Source organism: Carcharhinus amblyrhynchos, chromosome 5 (assembly GCF_965287045.1).
Source record: "Carcharhinus amblyrhynchos chromosome 5, sCarAmb.v2.hapA, whole genome shotgun sequence".
NCBI classification, from domain to species: domain Eukaryota; kingdom Metazoa; phylum Chordata; class Chondrichthyes; order Carcharhiniformes; family Carcharhinidae; genus Carcharhinus; species Carcharhinus amblyrhynchos.
Window position 1 is genome coordinate 61,772,935 of NC_137328.1, and position 23,321 is coordinate 61,796,255.

Consider the following 23,321-nt stretch of genomic DNA (forward strand, 5'->3'; position numbering starts at 1 on the left):
AGCAACTGTGAAATATTTGTACTAGATGATCTCATAACCAAAGTACATATTTGTGTTGCACTGCTGTAGCAATAAAGTTTTTAATCTCATCAAATTGTTTTCAACAGCAGAGCTTTTTTTTTGACTTACATAAATAAATCAGAAATTGTCTTAGTGCAGGATCCAAGTACTTCCAAATTTCTCATAAGGTAAAGGCAAAATATTGTGGATGCTGGAATCTGTTAAAGGGTCATCCTGATTTGAAATGTTGGCTCTATTCCCTCTCCAGAGATGTTGTCAGACCTGCTGAGATTTTCCAGCATTTTCAGTTTTCATTCCAAACTTACCATATTGCTTTAAAGCAGTGAATCACCCTAACATGGTGATACATCATTATTCCTTCATTTTGGCTGGATCAAAATCCTGGAACTTCTTCCATGACATATGCATCCATTTTACGGACTGATCAGTTCACGAGGGCCTTGAGGATCACTAAGGATGGGAAATAAACATTGGCCCTGCCAGCAATGTCCACATTGTAAGAATAATTGAAAAGTAACGTCACCTGTTATGATAGCCACACACCACATAGTTGCCTATGGAATCTAGTTATGTTCTTACTTCCCTAACTATTTATTTTCAGTACATTAAACTAACAGTAAGTGACTGCAGCATCGGTGATGAGTTATGCCAAAGCTTCATCTCACTGAAGTGCTGTAATTTGCCACTTTAACCACAAAAGCACACTCACAATCAAATACAATTGGAGTAATTACTCCTTCAACACCATTCTGTTCAAACACCAAAAGTTGTAATGGTATGTTCTGGGTATTAATGCAGTGTTTATGGAAGGTATTAATACTCTATAAGTACCCAACAATGTTGTGTTTTATTATATGTTTCTGGAGATTCATAGCAATCAAAATTGTACAAACATACATACGAACAAGGAAACATAAAAAGCAGGAGCAGGAATAGGCCATTTAAGCCCTCAAAGCCTGTTCTGACATTTAATAAGAACATGACTGATTTGAGTGCAGCTTCAACTCCACTTTCCTTCCTAGCCCCGCACCCAATGATTCCCTTGTCAATCAAAAATCTAACTCAGTCTTAAATATATTCAATGACCATACCTCCACCGTTGCCGAGGGAACAGAGTTCCACAGACTCACGATCTCTGAGAGAAAAAAATTCTTCTGATCTCAATCTTAAATGGGAGCACACCTACTTTTACATTGTATCCTCTAGTTCTCTCCCTCAAGGGGAAATGTCTTTTCAGCATCTAACCTGTCAAGTCCCTCAGGATCTTACATGTTTTAATAAGATCACCTCTCATTTTTCTAAACTCCAATGGATACACACCCAACCAATTCTCATAAGATAACCCCTCATCCTGGCACTTAGTCAAGTAAACCTTCTCTGAACTGCTTCTAATGCAATTATGTTCTTTCTTAAATAAGAGACCAATAGTGTTCATAGCACTCTAGATGTTGTCTCGCCAATGCCCTGTATAATTGTAGCAAAACATCCCTAAATTTATGTTCCATTTCTCTCACACTAAATGACAGCATTCAATTTGTTTTCCAAATGAATTGCTGTCCCTGCATATTAACTTTTTGTGATTCATTTACCAGGACACACAGATCCCTCTGCACCTCAGAGTTCTGCAATCTCTTCCCATTTAAATAATATGATGATTTTTCATTCTTTTCACCATTGTGGAGAAGCACATATTTTCTCACATCTTACTCTATTTGCCAAAATTTCATCCACTTACTCAATCCATATCTCTTTGCATGCTCCTTATGTTTTCTTCATAACTTACCTTTGTGCAATCAGCAAATTTATCAACTATAGATTTGGTCCTGTTATGCAAATCATTAATATAGATTGTAAATAGTTTAGGCCTCAGCACTGATCCAAATAACACTCCAGTCATTTCATCTTGTCAACCTGAAAATGACCCATTTATGTTGACTCTTTCCTATTAGTTACCAATCCTCTCTCTGTGCTGATATGTTGGCCAGGATTCGCCCAAAAAAATGCACCGGTACATACTCCTGCAACTCAGCCAATGTTGTCTACCTGATATGCTGCAGGAAAGGATGTCCCGAGGCATGGTACATTGGTGAGACCATGCAGACGCTACGACAACAGATGAATGAACACTGCTGAACAATTACCAGGCAAAACTGTTCTCTTCCTGTTGGGGAACACTTCAGCAGTCATGGGCATTCGGCCTCTGATCTTCGGGTAAGCGTTCTCCAAGGCAACCTTCATGGCACATGACAACACAGAATTGCTGAGCAGAGACTGATAGCCAAGTTCCGCACACATGAGGGCGGCCTTAACTGGGATCTTGGGTTCATGTCACGGTATTCACGGTGGAAAGTGATCTGGGAGGTTGTGCTGAAAGTTTGCGGTGGACTGAAAAGATTGAGTATGTGGATGTTAAGAAAGAGGATGCGTTGGAACTTTTAAATTCTATCAAGATAGTTAAGTCACCAGGACTGGGTGGGATGTACCCCAGGTTACTGTGGGAGGTGAGGGAAGTGATTGCAGAGCCCCTGGCGATGATCTTTGCATCGTCGATGGAGATGGGAGAGGTTCCGAAGGATTGGAGGATTGCAGATGTGGTTCCTATTTTCAAGAAAGGGAACAGGGATAGCCCGGGAAATTACCGACTGGTGAGTCTGACCTCAGTGGTTAGTAAGTTGATGGAGAGGATTCTGAGGGACAGGATTTATGAGCATTTAGAGAAGATTAGAATGATCAGAAATAGTCAGCACGGCTTTGTCAAGGGCAGGTCATGCCTTACGAGCCTAGTTGAGTTCTTTGAAAATGTGACTGAACACATTGACGAAGGAAGAGCGGTGGATATGGTTCACGTGGACTTCAGCAAGGCATTTGATAAGGTCCCCCATGCAAGACTTCTTGAGAAGGTGAGAGGGTATTGGATCCAAGGGGCTTTGGCCTTGTGGATCCAGAACTGGCTTGCCTGCAGAAGGAGAGAGTGGTTGTGGATGGGTCTTTTTCTGCATGGAGGTCAGTTACCGGTGGAGTGCCCCAGGGATCTGTTCTAGGACCCTTGCTGTTTGTTATTTTCATAAATGACCTGGATGAGGAAGTGGAGGGATGGGTTGGTAAGTTCGCCAACGATACGAAGGTTGGTGGTGTTGTGGATGGCCTGGAGGGGTGTCAGAAGTTGCAGCGTGACATAGATAGGTTGCAAGACTGGGTGGAGAAGTGGCAGATGGACTTCAACGTGGATAAATGTGTAGTGGTCCATTTTTGGCAGGACCAATGGGATGAAGGAGTACAATATCAAGGGTAGGAGTCTTAGCTGTGTTGAGGAGCAGAAGGATCTTGGGGTCCGGGTCCATAGGACTCTTAAATCAGCCGCACAGGTGGAGGATGTGGTCAAGAAGGCTTATGGTGTACTGGCTTCATTAATCGAGGGATTGAGTTTAGGAGTCGGGATGTAATGCTGCAACTTTATAAGACCCTTGTCAGACCCCACTTGGAGTACTGTGTGCAGCTCTGGTCGCCTCACTACAAGAAGGATGTGGAAGCTATTGACAGGGTGCAGAGGAGATTTACAAGAATGTTGCTTGGATTGGGAGGCATGCCTTATGAAGATAGGTTAAGGGAGCTAGGTCTCTTCTCCCTGGAGAGACAAAGGTTGAGAGGCGACCTGACAGAGGTTTATAAAATGTTGAGAGGGATAGATAGGGTGGATTCTCGGAGGCTATTTTCCAGGGCTGAAATGATCGCTATGAGAGGACAGAGGTTTAAGGTCCTGGGGACCAGGTACAGAGGAGATGTCGGGGTAAGTTTTTCACTCAGAGGGTGGTGAGTGAGTGGAATTGGCTGCCGTCGGTGGTGGTAGAGGTGAACTCGTTAGGGTCTTTTAAAAGACTTCTGGATGAGTATATGGAATTTAATGGGATTGGGAGTTACAGATAGTTCTATGGCCTGGTAGGTATGGATATGATCGGCACAACTTGTGGGCTGAAGGGCCTGTTTGTGCTGTAGTGTTCTATGTTCTATTTGTAAACCCCATGATTTGCCTGGGCATGCAAAATTTCACTTACTGTCCTGTCTGGAGACAATACACATCTCTTTAACCTATGCTTAATGCTCTCTCCACTCACATTGTCTGTACTTTTCAGATGTGATTAGCTGTAAAGACTCGCATTCTAATCAGTATTCTGTAATCTGAGTGTGTGTCTTTATATGCTCTATTTGTGATCAGAACTCCCCACTCTCCTGACGAAGGAGCAGTGCTCTGACAGCTAGTAGCGTTTGCTACCAAATAAACCTGTTTGGACTTTAACCTGGTGTTGTGAGACTTCTTACTGTGTTTACCCCAGTCCAACACCAGCATCTCCAGATCCCCTTTCACTCCAGCAGGGTCGGGCCATCAGCTCCCCATTAGCGTTGTAAACCCTGCTGGAGCAAAACACTCCTCACATGCGTGGTGAGGCTAGCAGGCCCACTAACGACATTTAAATTTGGACTTAACTATTTTAATCAGCTTCACACCAATTTCCGGCACGGAGCCGACGATGCTGGAATTCCAGCAGCCAGAGATGTATGGAGGCTGTGGTGCCCAGCGGCACTAAACGGCTTCTGCTTATGTCTCCCGTCCCTCTGCACTGCTGAAGCAGCACAGCTGGCTGGTAGAATTGCCCCATTGACTCCTCACAGCATAAACTCTTACGTTGTATAGTAACCTTTGATGTGGTACCTCATCAAATGCCTTCTGGAAATCTAAGCACGACACATTCACAGGTTCTCCTTTATCCACGTTGCTTGTCACTTCCTAAAAGGAAACTAATAAATTAGTGAAACAGGATTTCCCTTTCCTAAAGCATATAACTCTGCCTGAATGTATTATGATTTTCCAATTCCCCCACTATAACCACCTTAGTTATAGCTGATACCGGAGATGAGGGGATTGGCTTATGAACAGAGACTAAATAGACTGGGTCTGTTCTCGTTGGAGTTTAGAAGGATGAGGGGGGATCTTATAGAGACGTATAAGATAATGAGGGGGCTGGATAGGGTAGAGGTAGAGAGATTCTTCCCACTTAGAAAGGATAGCAGGACTAGAGGACACAGCCTCAAGATAAGGGGGCGGCAGTTTAGATCAGAGTTGAGGAGGAACTTCTTCACTCAAAGGGTGGTGAATCTCTGGAATTCTCTGCCTGTTGAAGTGGTGGAGGCTACCTCACTCAATATATTTAAGTCACGGGTAGACAGGTTTCTGATAGACAGGGGAATTAAGGGTTATGGGGAGAAAGCAGGAAAGTGGAACTGATCCACTTCAGATCAGCCATGATCTTATTGAATGGCGGGGCAGGCTCGAAGGGCTAGATGGCCTACTCCTGCTCTTATTTCTTATTTTCTTATGTTCTTAGTAAAAGATTCCAGCATTTATCCATTACAGACATTAAGCTTACTAGCCTATAGTCTCTTATTTTCTGTCTTCCTCCTATCTTCACCAAAGGAGTTAAATTCACAATTTTCCAGAACTTGGGAATTTTGGAAAGTTAAACACAACTGTCTCAGCAGCTACTTCTTTTGAGATCCTAGGTTGAAATCCATCAGGCCTGGGGACTTATCAGCTTTTAGTTCTAATATTCTTAACACTCTTTCCCTGGTCATTGTAATTGTTTGCAGTTCCTCCCTCCATTTCACCTCTTGTTTCTGGGATATTATTTTAATTTTTTGCAATGAAGACAGAAGCAAAATATCTGTTCGTTTCATCCATCATTTGCTTACTCTTCATTATTAATTCTCTAGATTCTCTCTGTGCAGAACCAATGTTCATTTTACTTACCCCTTTCCACTTAATGGACCTGTATAAACTTTCACTACTAGTTTTTGTGGCTAGAGTTTTATGTTTGGGGGTTGGGTGTGTAATTGACATAGCCAAATGGAAGATTTTGTCAAATGATTTTGGTTGCGCTTCCCACGTCATTGGGCAAGCATGTGATTTTGAGATTGGCAGGTGCGTGAGCAAATGGGGTACACACCTACCAAGGGCCTGTCAAAGCCATTATCAATCCAATAGACAGTGATTTAATGCCACCTAAGTGATTTTCAGCTGAACACATTTGCAAAATGTGTTGATGTTAATTACATTTTCTGCATTTCCTCATCCAAGGGCAGGACAAAAGGCCCCAGAGCACAACATTTTCTCTGTCATTGCAAGTTCATCGTTGTGTGGATACAGAGTTGTCCCTCAGTCTCTGAATAATATCTTTCAAGCCTGTCTTGCAGCATTTCAGGACTTCCCGAGAAGGCTTCCAGGAGGATTGGAGCACAGTGACATGATAGGTCCCAAATTTGCCTCCAATTGTTCTGATTTTCACCCCATGCCAATAACTTTTAAGAATGCAGTAGCCTTCTAAGGCTACACCCCAAGTTCTTTTCAGGGCTCAGTGGGAGATATGCATGATGTCTCTCAATCAGCCACACACAGTTGTGACAAGCTAGTCACTGATGCCATCTTTAGGTGCATTCACATGTTCATCTACTACCAGACAGATGAAAGCAGCTAGACAGAGAGAGCACAAAGCTTTATGGCAATCGTCAGGATCCCCTGCATCCAAGGTGCAATAGATTGCACTCATGGGACCATCAATATGCCAGCAGGTGAGATGGGAGCCTTTGAGAAACAAAAAAACTCCCATTTAATGATTGTGCAGATTGCCTGTAAGCACAGGACACAGATTCTCCCAGTTTGAGCCCGTTACCCTTGGAACTCAAACAATGCTTACATCTTGCGGCACTCACAGATACTCAGGCTGTTCGTGGCTCTTGCATGAGTCCTGAGTGATGAGGGCTAACCTTGAAAAGATCCCATAATGATCTCACTCTGTCACCCAAGAGCTGATGCCGAGGGGAGATACAACAGGAGTCAGTCCTCTGCAAAGTGGTGGTGAAGAGGAGAATTCGGCTGCTGAAATGATGCCTGGACTGATCCAGGGAAGTATTGCAGCTGCGTCCAAAGCACGTCTCCATCATAGTTGTTGTATGCTGCAATCTGCACAACCTGGCTCCTTCTTGAGTTGGTTGGTACATGATCTCAGACTTTTGTATCTTTTTCCCAATGGAAGAAGGTGGAAGCGACAATGTCTGGGGTGTGTGGGGTCCTTAATTATGTTGGCTGCTTTGTCAAGAAGTGTAGACAGAGTCAGTGGATGGGAGGCTGGTTTGCATGATGGATTGGGCTACATTCATTACCTTTTGTAGTTTCTTGTGGCCTTGGACAGAGCAGGAGCCATACCAAGCTGTGATACAACCAGAAAGAATGCTTTCAAAGGTACATCTGTAAAGGTTGGTGAGAGTCGTAGCTGACATGCCAAATTTCCTTAGTCTTCTGAGAAAGTAAAGGCTTTGATGGGCTTTCTTACAATAGTGTCGACATAAGGGAACCAGGACAAGCTGTTGGTGATCTGGATACCTAAAAACTTGAAGGTCTTTACCCTTTCTACTTCATCCCTGTTGATTTAGACAGGGACATGTTCTCCTCTACACTTCCTGAAGTCAATGGCAACCTCCTTCATTTTGTTGACATTGAGGGAGAGATTATTGTCACCACACCAGTTCACCAGATTCTCTATCTCATTCCTGTACTCTGTCTTATCATTGTTTGAGATCCGACCCACGACGGTGGTGTCATCAGGAAACTTGAAGACCGAGTTGGAGGGAATTTGGCCATGCAGTCATAGGTGTATAAGGAGTATAGTAGGGGGCTGAAAACATAGCCTTGTGGGGTACCGGTCTTGAGAATGATCATGGAGGACATGTTGCTTATTCTTACTGATTGTGGTCTGTGAGTTAGGAAGTTCAGGATCAAGCCACAGATGGAGGAGCCGAGGCCCAGGACACAGAGTTTGGAGATGGGTTTCATAGGAATAATGGTGTTGAAGGCTGAGCTGTAGTCAATAAATAGGAGTGTGACATAGGGGTCCTTGTTCCAGGGTTGAGTGCAGGGCCAGGGAGATGGCACCTGCTGTAGATCTGTTGTGGCAGTAGGCAAACTGCAGTGGATCCAGCCTGTCCAGGTGGTTGGAATTGATTTGTGCCATGACTAACCTTTAGAAGCACTTCAAAATGATGAATGTCAGAGCCACCAGACAATAGTCATTAAGGCATGCTGCTTGGCTTTTCTTTGGTACCAGGACAATGGTCATCTTCTTGAAGCAGATTGGGACCTCAGATTGTTGTAAAGAGAGATTGAAGATGTCTGTGAATACGCCCACCAGCTGCTCTGTGTAGGATCTGAGTGCTCATCTGAATACCGCAGCTGGGCCAGTCGCCTTCCGTGGGCTGACCTTTGAGAAGGTTGTTCTAACATCTGCGATGGTGACCCCGGACACCTGAGTCCAGGACTGAACCTGTGTCCCTGGAACTGTTAGGCAATAGTGCTAAGAACTACACCACTTACACAAAGAATAATTTATATTTCCATAATTGTTTTAATTATACACTATTATTTTCCAAGATTACAATAATCTCAACATGAAAATGAAAAATGAGTGAAAAAGCAACAATTTCTGATAAGTATGCAACTAAAGGACTGACATTATGGCTGGAATTCTCTGGCTGTTCACGTCAGTGGAATTCTCCAGGCCTGCTGAGAGGGGGTGATGTCAATGGGAATTCCCTTTGGCAGTGGTAGGACCAGAAAATCCCTCCCCTAGCAAGCAACGGGACACGTCCCACTGGCGGGAAACACACACCTGGGAGGACGGAGAATTCCAGACTATGACAATGGATAAGTGGAAGATTTTCCACTTGCTGCTTCATTTAATATTTTAAATGAAATATTAATTGTGCTTAACTTATTTTAAAATGTTGATCATGGACAATTAAACCTCAAGCTAAATGTGTTAGGGTGTGAAATAATATTTTCAGCGTAACATTTTGAAAAAACAAACGTTGCACAAAAATCAGCCCGGCATTTGGCAGGCTTCCTTTCTTGCTATTTCTTGAAATAATCTGGGTTGCACTCGGTTGTGCACAACAACTCAAGTGTATGCATATGTCAGAACAGATCTGTGTTTCAATTTTACATATTGAAGCGGTACAAGGAAAATGGAACACAAAAGTGGAACTAAATATGGAAATCAAGTGCGAGGCAATGGTTTTTGTGTTCACACATGCCCAAGTTCAATTTTTCTCCCTTTTAGAACTGGCTTCATGCAGTTTAGTCATTTCCCACAGAAAAGCTGCTTCATAGGTAGAGTTCAAGCAATACACGTTGAATAGGTCCATCAAAAACCTATTCTGAGAACTTTTCAACTATAAATTGTTGATTTCTTTGAAGAGCTGACAAACCAAGACAATGGCCATTAAATAACTAAAAAGGGATTTGATATGGTTCCACATAAAAGATTATTAATTACACTTAAAGCTGTGGGGATTCAGGGTGAAACATGAATGAGGATAATTGGCTGAAATGTGGGAAGAATAAATACAGCTGGAGGGCTACTTTTGAGTAAAACAACCTATAAATTTTCAAAAGGGTTGTGAAAAGTTTGAAGCTCTGTTGGTTGTCTGTTATATTACCATCTTTAAGCACCTAATGGGGACGATTTTGAGCCCTCACTCTCCGTCTGTGGGAATGGCAGCACACGCTCAATATGTGCAAAGCCAATTTGTGCTGGCAAGTTTCTGAGTTCCCATCTTCCCAGCCTTTCTCTGCAGAGTGGGCCACCGAAAGCTCATGTTTATACGTTAGCATGTCATTAGCGAGCACTCTTTCCAGGACTTCCTCCTATTGGATATTCAACGGATGCTGGCAAGGCATCACACTGATGGTATTTACAACATAAGCAGGGAGTTCAGAGGTGGGCGCTCATTTAGCCAGCATCCGCCCAGGTGTCCACTGATCAGGGGGCACCGGAGAAGTTGCAGGGGACATAGACAAGTCAACTCAGCACTTGGCCGTGGGGGTCCACAATCACCATATCCGGGAGAAGGGTCCACAGGGGTCACTTGCGGGCCTTACCTTCCTTTAATGTCAGGGCACCCCTTCCTTTAAAGGGATTGTGAAGACAGATATGCAGGCAGTGCTTCCCATTTCCTCCATCCCGGGTCCCTGCCCATATTGCAGCTGACGGAGTGCCCTTCTTTAGTGTGGGCTAGCTAGAAGCTCAGAAGGCTTTAAATTAAAAAGCTCAGCACTGTGAGCAACTGTGAGTTACTCAGGTGAGGTCCCATGAGAGGCCAGCCTCTCAGAGCACAGTACGGGAATCATGAATGGGCAATTGGGTAAGGATAATGGCAGCGTGATTGGAACCCACACTGAGATAGCGGTGTGAGGACAAGGGGGAAAGGCTGCCTGGAAAGCTAAAACAATTTGTCAGGAATGCTTGCTACAATGATAGATCTCAATGGGTCATGGAAGGCTGCTCAACTCTGCACTACTTGTGACCTGGGAGAAACAGGATGCCCTCTAGGAATTGAGCTGGATATGCTAATTGCTGGCCTCATAATTGAGCAGACACTTGCTGAGCAAGCACCTTGATGTGTCTTGTTTCCATCCAGCGGCAGAGGTCCCTGATGCAGGTCCCTCTATGGAGGGATCCTTTCCTTTAACATCGGGGACCTAGGGTGGAGGGTGTTGCATGCAGTAGTATCATAAAACTGTAGATATCACTCGTTTATGGAGTCTCAAGAGACCTGCCCTTTTGCAGTCTTATGGAATCCATGGACCATGTTTATATAGGGTGTTTTAGTCTGCACTACCTTTTTAATTATTTAAAAAACTTTTTGTTGCTGTTTAATTTGCATTTCAGCCCCATGCTCCTGACCTATGGGCATTTAGTGCAGAGGGGGGTGGGGAAGGCAGAGGATCTCCTCGTGAACCTGCTCCTCGTCCTGGCCAAACTTGCTATGAACAGGTCCAGGCAGTAGGCAACCAAGGAGGTTGGCTGACCTGATTGTCTGCCCCTCTACCATAGCCACAATTGCAGCTGGATGTCCTTGGAGAGGATACGTGAGGTGTCCATGGGTATTATTGAGGTCTTCCATGCACATTGGGCACCACAAGGTCGGGAATGCCTTATCAACCCTTTTAATCACACTTCGGTTTAATGTTTTAGTTTCATTTTTGTTTTGGGCAGTTCTCCTATAAAATGCTGCCCTTTTTGCTTTGTTCCTGAGTTTGTTCACTTTCCTTTATTGAGTTCAACCCAAAAAAGGGCAAGGACCTCAGAGCCCTGTAGACTATGGTGTGCAGCCAAGCAACATTGTCGTTTAGTGGAGGCCAACTGTTAACCCTTCGAAAGCCAATGCCCCAGGCATTGAGCTGACATTCCCAGTAAAGCCACAACATCATATAGATTACATTGTTATGCATCCCTATGCAAGGCGTGATGGTGATATTTATTATCATGCACCTCATTTGAAGTCATGATGGGGTGCATTGGCGAAGTCCCCCATCAGGGAAAAACACTTGTCACATGTAGCCACTCAATTGCCCTCTAACATGATGCTGGGTTTCTTTGGGCAGCGGGGGAAGGGGGACACTTAGGGGCTGGTGGAATGTGGGTGCTTTGTTCCATTGATCCCCTGGTGGATCCACATGCTGCACCTTGTTTGCGTTGACAAGGATCAAGGTGGAGACGTGGGTATAGTGTCTGAATTGAGGGCATGAGGGATGGCATTGAGGCACCTGCTGGATGATTTTTCTTCAGAACTAAAGAGAGGGAGAAATGTGATAGACTTTACATTGTTTAAGGGGAGTGAAATCAGTGGAGAAAAGGAAAAATTCTGGGATAGGTGTGAGTTAAGAGAAATTGGAAAAAGATATTCTGGCAATAAGACAAAAGAGATAATTGAGGAATAAGGAAGACCCTGATAGTGGCATACAGATGGAGAATGTGTTAATAGCAGAACAAAGGTCAGTGTACTGTGAGGCAAAACTAAAGAAAAAGTGACAAATGGCCCTATGGAAGGAGAGAGTTTTGCACTAAGACATAAACATTTTGGATCATAAAAAGGGGTCAAGACGGTGGAGAATGGTCACATTGTCTCCAGTTTAGGAAAGAAAAATTGCAGAAACTTGCCATCTCTTGCAGGCAGTCTTGCAACCTTCAACCAGAGTAAAAATAGTGCTGTTAATGGACGCAATGGTGACCATAACCATGAAATTATTTGCCTCCAGATCCTTCCAGACTGGATTAGGTGACACTGCAGCATGTAGTAGTGGAGGGGTCCTTTTCTAGCTGGAGGTCTGTCACTAGTGGTGTGCCACAGGGCTCAGTACTGGGACCTCTTCTCTTTGTAGTGTATATAAATGACTTGGAAGAGGGAGTAAGTGGTGTGATCAGCAAATTTGCTGATGACACCAAGATGGCTGGATTGGCAGGCAGTGAGGAGCAGTGTCTGGCAATACAATGGGATATTGATAGGCTGGTATTTTGGGCAGATACACGGCAAATGGAGTTTAACCTGGATAAATGTGAGGTGATGCATTTTGGCTGGAATAATGTAGGGGGGAGTTATATGATAAAGGGTAAGCCCGTAAGGAGTATAGAATCGCAGCGAGACCTGGGCGTGCAAGTGCACAAGTCTTTGAAGGTGGCAGTACAAGTGGAGCAGGTTGTGAAGAAAGCCTATGTTATGTTAGCCTTTATAGGAAGGGGCATAGAATATAAGAGCTGGAGTCTAATGTTGCAGTTGTATAGAACATTGGTTAGGCCACATTTAGAGTACTGCGTCCAGTTCAGATCGCCTTACTACCAGAAGGACGTGGAGACTCTGGAGAGAGTGCAGAGGAGGTTTACCAGGATGTTGCCTGGTATGGAAGGACTGGGATATGAGGAAAGATTGAACAAATTGGGGCTGTTTTCCCTTGAAAGAAGGCGACTGAGGGGGGATCTAATAGAGGTATATAAGATTATGAAGGGTATAGATAAACAGAGGTAAGCTATTTCCTATGTTAGAGACACACAGGACGAGGGGCCATGGGCTAAAGGTGAGTGGGGAGAGGTATAACACAGATATTAGAGGGAGGTTTTTCACACAGAGGGTAGTGGGGGTATGGAATGCTCTGCCAAGTAAGGTGGTGGAGGCAAGCACGCTAGAGTTGTTTAAGAGTAACTTAGACAGGCACATGAGTGGGTTGGAGATGGGTGGATATAGGAGATTGTTTTAAATAAGGTTCATTAGCATTGGGGCGTCCCTGGTAAGGTAAATGGATATGATATGATAATAATGTTTTTTCTCTTTTCATTCACAGGTTTTAAGTCGGTCCGCCTTATTGTCCAACGAGGGGCATACACATGATGGGTCGTACTTGGGCTGCTCTTGAATGTTCGAGATTGACCTAGTGCTTCATGTCGTTAGTGTGTGCTTAAACTGGACCAGATGCTGGGCAAGACGACAGCTCAGTGACTATCACTGTTTGCTGTGCAGACACATGGATTTGGGCCAGTGTCTGTGGGAGTTTGCGCATTCTCCCCGTGCTTGCATGGGTTTTCTCCGCGTGCTCCAATTTCCTCCCACACCCCAAAGATGTGCTATTAGGCTGATTGGCAGTAATAAAATGTCCCTAAATTAGTTTCCCTCAATGTGGATGGCCATAAAACAATAGATAAGGGTCATGGGTGGAGGGGGGGACTGGTAGTGTTAAAATGGCGGCGCGGGCTCGTTGGGCCGAAGGGCCCATTTCCCAGGCTGTTTTTGTTCTTTGTTTTTCTGGTTTGCCAGACTGCATTGGTGCTCTCCCTGATCAGCGGGGGAATGTGGCTTTGCCAAGATGGTGGCTTCCCCATGAACCAGGATACCATTTACTATATACATGTTGTGGAACTCATGCAGCCCCGACTTGACTGGGGTTAGGGTGTGAGGTGAGATTTAAAGAACAGGTGGATTGTAGCCTGGTGAAGACATTGAGTCACTGGGAGCAATGAAAGGAGGGCTATGCAAGGGGGTTGAGTGTTGTAGCAAGGGCTCACAATGGCTCACAGAGGGGCAAAGAGGTGGACAAAGGAGGACTGAGGGAAGCTGGACCCTGACAAGACTACTTGAAAAGCTTACAAACCAGATCAACAGCAATGTCAATGTATGATCAAAGGCATTGTTTATTGCATGGGAATGCATGAAGACTCCAAGTGCGGCAGGTAGAGGTCCAAGTGGGGCATGGATGTCTCACAAGTGATTGGCTAGGCAGGGAGGGGAGGGGAAGAATGGTTGAATCGAGGAACAGACTTCTTGAGGTTGCTGTTTACCTATGGGTTGCTGCCGTCCTGCATGAAGACAGGTGGATTGCAGGAAGTAATATGAGTGCATTGGACTGGTATTTAAATATAACACCGAAATCTTCCAACCCACCACCTGACAGCAGGTGGACGAATCAGATATCGGCCCACCACGTGAATTGGAAGGGAACTCATTGATGCATAATTTGTGAGGTCTCAAATGCAGAATTAGTATCTGAGATCCCGCTATTCTGGTCAGTGGGACACATGCAATCAGAGACACCGCATTTAGTCTCAAAATGGAAAGATTTGTATATTTTCATGTAACATCACTGTCTGGAATTCAAGATTTAATGTAATGGTGTTGTAGATATGTCTGAATAGTTGTCCCTTCAGGCAATTTCATTAGAAAACTGTCATTTTGATGTGTGCATTTTTAGTTGGTTACACAGATATTGTGATGCAACAGAAATAACAACCCTTGTAACAACATACGCATATGTTTTATTCTAGATATATAAAGATAAAGTTTTCCATTAGGATTTTCAATGCTTACACAGATTTGAGACAATTTTCTTAAAAAGAAACATTGTGCCATTAAAACATGAAAGCAAGCAACCAAATAAATCAATGATCTGTACACATTTTAACAAGACATCCATTCTGGTAGCTTTCTTCCAATCTCATAATTCCATTTCTTTTAGGCTAATGCCATATGTAGGATTTCATTACAATACTTTAATACATTGCTTTATGCTTTGGTTTCAAGGTTGTATTGTCAATTAATTTGCATAAAAATGAATCAAAAATTGCCTTTCTAAATTACATTCAGGCCTTGATATCAGTCAACACGCTGATAGAGTAAATTCCAGTTGTAGCAATCAAAATAAACAATGATCTACAAAAGTAACATTCATTGTAACGCAGGAGGAACTGTGGCCCACAAGAGATTTTCTTCACCCCAGGAATCTCATGTTCCACCATTTATTTGCCCCTTTAAATATTTATAAATGCTTTAAATCCAGCACTTCTGATTCAAACACCACAATTACTCAATTAATTTTACAATTTTAAATTTCAGTCCAGTAAATTATCATTGAAAATTGTCACATTATATACAGCAGTCTGATTAAAAATCATTAAAAGTACAAAAATGCAATATTTTAAATAATTCATTCAATTAAACCTTACAAGAAAACAAAACAAAACACAGCATAATGTGGGTGACATAAAAGTCAGTCTGTTTTGATGTAAAATTTTTGATAATGCTCACTAGAATTATGATTCCTGATGGTAAGACGAATACAGAGAAGGAACATTAATCCCCTGTGTGAAAACCTCATGACTCCCTCCAAAGGCAGTAGGCTAAATTTTCCCAATTCTGAGTTATGAACTGGGAAGCAAGGTCAGAATGTAAAGCAGAATTACCTTTGAGTGATCTTGCCGGAGGCACAGTTAACGGGACAGTGGCTACTTGATCAACAGCAACAGGTAACAACTGGGGCCCACAATGGGCCAATTGAGGGAAGGGTAATGATTCCCCAGAAAATTACCAATGACAAATGGGAAACTTGCTGAAGCCAGAGTCTGGAGTTCAGAATTGAACTGGAGGTGACACTGCCCATGACATCTACCATCACCTTTTATTGGAAACAAACTGAAAGGAATGTCATTGATTGACTTGAATTTGTCCTGATTTTGCACATATCTCAGCATCTTTCCACACTGTATGGAGATGCAATGTTGCATCTGGACTGGAATAACTTGGTTAGGGGACTAGTTAGTTCTGCTGCAATGTGTCTTCAGTACTACAGCTTGTGTATTGTTTTGCCCATAGTGTTTATGACATGAACACTCAGCCCCTGAATGCCATATGGTGTGAATCAGCATTGCAGAATACAGGGCGGGAATTTACAACCCGAAACCATGAGGTCAATGGACTTTCCATTCTCCGTCCCTTGCCCGCTCCAATTCCTGTGGTGGGCAGGCTGGTAAAATTTTGGCGATAAAGTCTGAAGTAAATATTGTAGACTCCCAATGCTGTACACGCCTGACATTATACCAGTTTCCCCAGTTCTGATGTGCTGATACAACAGAAGGAACAAAACATACCCAGGAGTAGTGACAACAAAGTAGGATATTGGCTGAAAGATACGTGCCTGTAGCACTGCTTTCCCAAAATTGACATCAGAGTCCAGATGTAGCGACGCAGACTTTGCAAAACCAACTGGACTGGAAATGTCTGAACACAATTTGAGTTATTGTCAATAAGCTTGTCCAATATTTCTAATTCTACAACTGCTGTATTACAACTTAACGGCTTATTAGGCCATTTTAGGAAACATATGGTAAGTCTGTCTGCTGGAGTTTGCAGATTCATTGAAGTACATCAGTCATTCGGATGGATTATCATGAAAATCATAACTTCTGACTCACTAGCACAGTATCATAAGCACAAAACTTTGGTATACTAAACCAGGCCACCACTGTCTTTAAGCAGTTGGTGAATATCTTTGGACAGAGACTACCTATATAAGGGTTGATGAAGGTGGCATCCACTGCCAAGGCCACCTCCTCCATGGCCCTCCTTCCTTCAGACCAAAAACCCATTGATATGTGCTAAATATCAGGCAGTAACACCTCAAATTATGAATCTATGTAGCAATGAAACCCTTCCACCCCACCCTATCCCCACAACCTCCCAAAGTGCCAGACTGCTTATAAATGGTATTAGGAGTTCAGTACAAATACATAGGGTGTTGACTCTCAGAGGAGTCATATTATTGGACAAGAGTGCAGTTTGAGGATTATGCTGGTTTATGGATCTCCCACTGAGGAAAATAAAGCCCCAGAAATTAATTCACTACTATTATATTAGTTCTAAACTACAATTTTAAATAAATATAAAACAATGGAAACAATTTAATTCTGCTTTCCCTATCTTTACATTATGCCATTTCTCTTCTGTCCTATTTCTTAACTCTAAATTATAACTTCACCATTTTATTACATGATCCAACTTATTAGACTGCTTCTTGCCATTTCTTTAACATTTAAAGTGAACTTTGAAATGTTTCAATCAACTTGTTTCTTTCTCCTGGCTCTCAAGATTCCCTTTGATTTCTGCAGTTGATTGAAAGCCCAAAGTCTAACACATCAAAGCACAAAATTGAATGGGCATTCCTGCTGAGAGTCCCAACAGAGCCCCACAACTCATCTGTAGCATGACGAGGGTTAATTTTGAAAACAATATTGTGAATAATATTACCTATAGCAATAGTATAGCTCAGTACAGGAAGTTAATGTTTAATTAGAAACCACTCCAACTTTGTTTCAAATTTAAGAATCAAGATGTGGGGTCAAAGCCCATTATCCAAGAATCCAAGAACTGTTACAGTGCAGAAGAAGGCCATTCAGCCCATCAAGCTTGCACCGACAACAAGCCCACCCATGCCCTGTCCCTGTAACCTTGTGTTTTTACTCCGCTTGTCCCCCTGACACTAAGAGTCAATTTAGCATGGCCAATCAACCTAATCCACATATCTTTGAAGGACATAATGTAGGACAACACTGAAAAGAGTAAAATATGAGTTAAGGTAAAACAAGAAAAATTGTTAGATAACATCAGCCTTAGATTTCAAAAGCCCAAGGATTATAGGAAATAGGAATGACTGAGGAAGAAAAGTAGAATCCCTAACACCCTTGTTGTTGATTTTATGTGTGGAGTACTATTAATGATGAATGACACCAACTCCTCAGTTAATTTATTTTAAATAATTCACTAGCTAACCTTGGAGACCTAGAACTTGCTGAAACTTAATTCATCTGATATCTAGGAAGCTTGCTGCCCATGACCTCAAGAAACCTATGATCATGTGATATTACAGAAATCATTTCAACGTGATAAAACAAACACATGTACAATGGCCCAATACATAGAGCACACTATGCAATGTACCAAACAGAATTTCTCATTCAATGTCTGAAGTACTTTGAATTATGGTAAAGATAAACAACAGAAAACACAAAAGTAGCTTGTTCTCGCATTGGGCATTAGACTATGTGGAAACAATACATTGGGTGGGATTTCCCGGATCAATCGGCATACTTGCCAGTGGCAGATGTGGCTTGCCATTGGCCATGGATGGGATCTTTCGATCCTGCCAGTTCTCTATGGTGCTTTGCATGGCTCGCCAATCCCACCACCAGGGAATCCACTGTGGTGGGAGGGTCACCTTTGCAGGACCAATTTTCTGATTCTGCCAGCAGGAAAAGCCAGAAGATCCAACCCATTGTTTCTTAATCAGCATAATCTTCAACTGATGTGAGTTATAAGAATAGCTTTACGTTAAATATTGAAGAGAAAGGTAATTTATCCAAACCAATGTCAATCTTAATGTAAACACACAATTATCAATGACAAAAAACTAAACTATGACATTCAAATATAATTCTTTTAGAATTGATTGTTGGAAGGTTTTCAAATCTACACAGTCCTTTAAAAATATTGGAAATGCAGTTTCAACTGAGACACTTTTTCCTGCATTGGATATCCAAGTGAACTTCTTTATTGGCTTGGTATATCATAGCTTGAATATTGCTGATGTGTTTCTGGAACTTTTCATCTTGCACTCATAAGGACAAATGCAAGGATGTCAAGTTATTGTGATTGCTTGAAATTTGATAACCTTGTGTTTGTCCCGATGGGTACAAGAAAATAATTTGGAAATGTACCTCTTTTTTTCAACAGTAAACTTATTTGCTCAGCGAGTGGTTACAATGCAAAACTTGTTACACAAGGAGTAACTGAATGAGTAGCTTGAAAAATTTAAGGCGAAGCCAAATAAGCACATGAGAAGAAAGAAATTAAATGATTTTTTTGATTGAGTGGGATAAAATAGGATAGAAGGATGTTCAATTAGAGCATAAACACCAGCATTGATCAATGGGCAGAATGGCCTCTATCTCTGAAGTAATTTCTGAATGGTTCTATGTAAATTGGATGTGTTATACACACACAAGATCATTTAACAATGATAAGATAAAAATGAACTACTTGACAGTTAATGATCTTAACCACAGATACCAGTGTGCAAGTTTTTGCAAAACCTTCACTGTGTGTATACTCTTTCTCTTAAAGGATTACATGGAACAGAGCCTAAAGGGTGGCACTAAAATAAAAATTGTAATTTCTAAACTTGGATTGAGCCAGATTGAGGAGACCAGTGCTCTTTGCTATAGAGAATATTGGAAGCCATTCAGTTACTAACTGAATATAATATGCAAATATTGATTACAATATCATTGTATTTTAAAATAAGTGACGTTAGTCTAGCCCTTTCTAATAACCAATAGTAGATGACTTTTAAAAAATGCAAATTTGCATTTAATTATATGAACAATAAGAATGACTTGTCTAATTTTTCTCATTTAAATATTCAGCTTTTTCTTAATTTGGCAAGGAAATACACTTGCACACTGTTCATTAAACACAGAGGTAGTGCTTTATAAAGACTTACAGTAAGCATCCCAATCTTGCCTGTGACTTGGAAAAGTTATGAGCCATCTACCAGTACCAGCCTGGCAAATTTGGTGGAGTTACTCTTCTAATGAAACACAGGAATGTGGCTGTTTTTCTCCATAATTATCTATCTGCAAACATAATTCAGTCGCAGGAATGAGGGGCATAATTTTACCACTCAAATTTGTATGGGTTGGGCCCAGATGAAAGGCAAAAGTTTCAAAAATCTTAAACCCAAAGCAACTTGCTAACGGAAGCGTGACTTGGGATGGATAGCCAAGCCACTCCCAGGAAGTGGGTTGGACATTTAAATACTGTAATGAGGTTAGGAATCTGATATTCAACCTGTCTTGCAAGTTTAATACTGGCTGGCTGGGTTTCTCAGAAAGTGAGAACAGCTTCTCCCATGCCAGGTAAATCCTCCTGCCAGCCTAAAAAAAAATCAGGCTGGGCAAGAAATGGCATTTAAATGACCAATAATTGGTTAATATGGGACCGTAAAACAGACTACCCATGGTATGAGGTAGAGAGTCATATGATAGTAGACTATGTTCAGGAACCAGAATGGAGACAGCATCCATATAGGGCTGTACCTCAGAGTTGTATACAGCTTTGGGTTACCGGTAAACAGTTAATGTTCAACCAAAAGTGAGACACCAAGCCTTATGATAGCTGTGACATCCTCCAGACTGTTCCTTGGTTGAGAGGGAACCAAGACTGTCAATCAGGAGGATTCTGGGCAGAGAACCTTTTGAATCAAGATGCGCAGAGTGAAGCCAAAGAATCTCTGCCTTGCTTGCACAACCCATCCCCATCAATATCAGAGGCCATACGTTTAAAAGCCTACATGACCCGTGATGTGTTTGCAGATTATTAAATCATGAAGAAAGACAGAAATCCTCCCATTTTGCTTATGAAGGTTTATCCCCAAATCTTTGGGATGATCATGCCTAAGAGTAATTTAAAAGACTGTAAATAGCTTTATGTCTTAAATGTTCCTCTAAGCACTGAAGTGCAATGCCATCGACTGCTGTGTCAAACTTATTGGCAAATAAGTGGTGCTGCTGCAGCATCCATTTCAGATCCCCAGCTCCAAATACACACACTGAACGGACATGTACACCAGTGCAAGGTGGATAAGGTGCGCCTTTGGAAACATCGCCTTCTAAGTAACTCCATTTTACTAGCCTTGCTAAGGAGTTCATGTCAGAGATATCAAACTTATTATTAACAGGGACGGATCCAGGCACATCAGGCATTCTTTGGAGTGTTGCCCACATGTGTTCATCTGGACTGTAAGTGTCTTTTTCCCATTCAATAAACTTTAATATTTTAGGGCTTTTAAATAAATATTCCACAAAATTTCTACCAACAACAAAGTAGGCACCTCCTGAAAACATTGGTGTTTCAATTGGAGGAGCTTCTTTCTTAGTTTCTGTATCCTTTATTTTCCCATTCACCACTTTATAACTGCGTCTCCATCTAATTTCTTTATGTGGTGATGTCTTCTCTGTTTCTAAGCTGTTTGCTCCTTTTAAGGCCTTGAGTTTTTCCACCATTTCCAAGTTGGTTTTTAATGGGAAATCCATGCCACAGAGATTGATCAAGTACTTCCATGTTAAGTTTCTTTGAAGTAGGTCCTTCATGCAGTTTATATCTGCCTGAACCCTGCTCCATGATGCATAGGTTACATTTTCAAGCTGGCTGGCAATAAAGACATTGTCAAAGCATGAGGCTATTCTTCTAACTGCGTCCAAGAAAATCTCTGATGACTTCTTGTCAACATGAATACAATAAAAGTTTTGAGGTGTATATATCGACCGTAAAAGCTTTTCAAACATGTCAATTCTGTGATGGATTACTATTGAATATGCTATTGGAAATTCTTCTTCTTCTTTGCTAAGTGGAAATGTGATATATTTTTGTACCTTGGTGAAGTTGGAGCAGTGTTTGGTCAAGTCGATGTAATCTTTTTCACTCAGCACTGGACGGTTTTTATATGCAATTGAGAGTGCCTGAAGTTTAGCTAGTTTTATTGTCTCTTCATCTCCATTGATAATACCAGTGCAATTTACATAATATCTGGGGTCTTCTTCAATAAGCTCCAAACTTCGGTACTGGTTTATAGGACCCTTGTCACGACTTACAAGAAACAGCAATGTTATTGAACAGCAGATTCCTGTCAGAGTCCACCGAAACAATCTGTACCTGAAATACCGCAGTCTTCGGTACAACATTTCTAGTCCCTTCTTAATATAGCCAACTTTATCTCCTGTTCATCATCTGTTTTCTTTCCACTTAGCCAATGAAGCCTTCACGATACAGCATGATCTTTAATCTCAGATACATTGGTTCACAAGAGAAAGACTGAAACAACTGTAACAAAACACAACACAAAAATCAATTGCATGTTCAATAATTGAAGCGTAAATAATTGCAAACAGGTAGGTGGTATGAAAAAATGCATTATAATTTCTATATTAAAACAAAAATAAAAAGCTTTCAGAAACTTAAACATATTGAATAAGGTAATAATAACATACCATAACAATCTAACTATTCTTGTAACTGTAAGACCATTTTAACTTCTTGCTATAATGTAAAGATGAATAAGTGCACTTGTGCTCCCATTGAGAATAAATACAGAATATCAAATACAGCAGTAGAGTTTGATGCGTGAATGTAAATCTTTGACTGGTATCTAACTCTCAAAAGCTATGAAGAACGTTTTTAATTTTGACAAGATGCAGCTCCCCCAAAATAACATAAAATCATTCTTTTTATATTTTTGAAGACAGCTGGTAGAGATTTAGGGGGGAATTCTCAGGCCTCCCAGCCCCGTGTTTATTGGTGGTGGGAGGTGGCACGCTGTTAGATGATGGTGGGATTCTCTGTTCCTGCTGCAGTCAAAGGGGTTTCTCATTGATGTCACCACACATTGCTGCAAAACACACAAGAGAGGCTGCGCTGCACTGGCATGAATGGCAGGAGAATTACCCTCTTAATTTCAATCATTAGACAAAAATATAAAAGGCAGAATTAATCTTAGACCTTACTCAGGTCTCAAGAATGTTTATCATCTGTGGTACTTTCCAACACTTACAACTCGGTGAAGAAAGTATTTTTTGTATAATTTTATTGAAATTGCAGCACTGATTAGTGCACTCAGCTCAATCAGTCCAATAAAATATTGGGAAGACTAAAACCATCTTCTTTGGAGTCAGCACCAAGCCAATACCTTACCCATAAACTCCATGTCCTACTTAGCTATGGTGTCAGGATAAACCAAACTGCTTGATGTCCTGATTGACTCAGAATTGACTTTCCAACTCCATATCTATTAATCAAGGAGATGCCTAAATTCACATCCACTACACCATCTGCCTTCACCCCGACCTCTGCCGACTTGCTACTGAAATATTCACTCATGCCTTGGTTACCTCCAGACTCAATTACTCCAAAGATCTCCTGACTAGTCTTCCCTCCTCAACCCTCCATAAACTTTATCTCATTCAAATCACTGCTGCCCATATTCAATCCTGCATTAAGTCCTGCCTGCCTATAACCAGTCCTCATTGCTCTACACTTGTTCTTGA

At 41.8% G+C, this 23,321-nt stretch overlaps 1 protein-coding gene across 2 annotated transcripts in view; it reads right to left on the reverse strand.

The window, feature by feature from the left end:
- Positions 1-14,711: 14,711 nt before the first annotated feature.
- LOC145343066 (beta-1,3-galactosyl-O-glycosyl-glycoprotein beta-1,6-N-acetylglucosaminyltransferase-like) overlaps positions 14,712-23,321 on the reverse strand; it is a 93,914-nt gene continuing 85,304 nt past the window's right edge. For both annotated transcript variants that reach the window (XM_080188887.1, XM_080188888.1), the window contains one exon: positions 14,712-22,101. In XM_080188887.1, the coding sequence (XP_080045013.1) occupies positions 20,676-21,962 (1,287 nt within the window). In that variant the 5' untranslated portion in view covers positions 21,963-22,101 and the 3' untranslated portion in view covers positions 14,712-20,675. The remainder of the gene's footprint in view (positions 22,102-23,321) is intronic.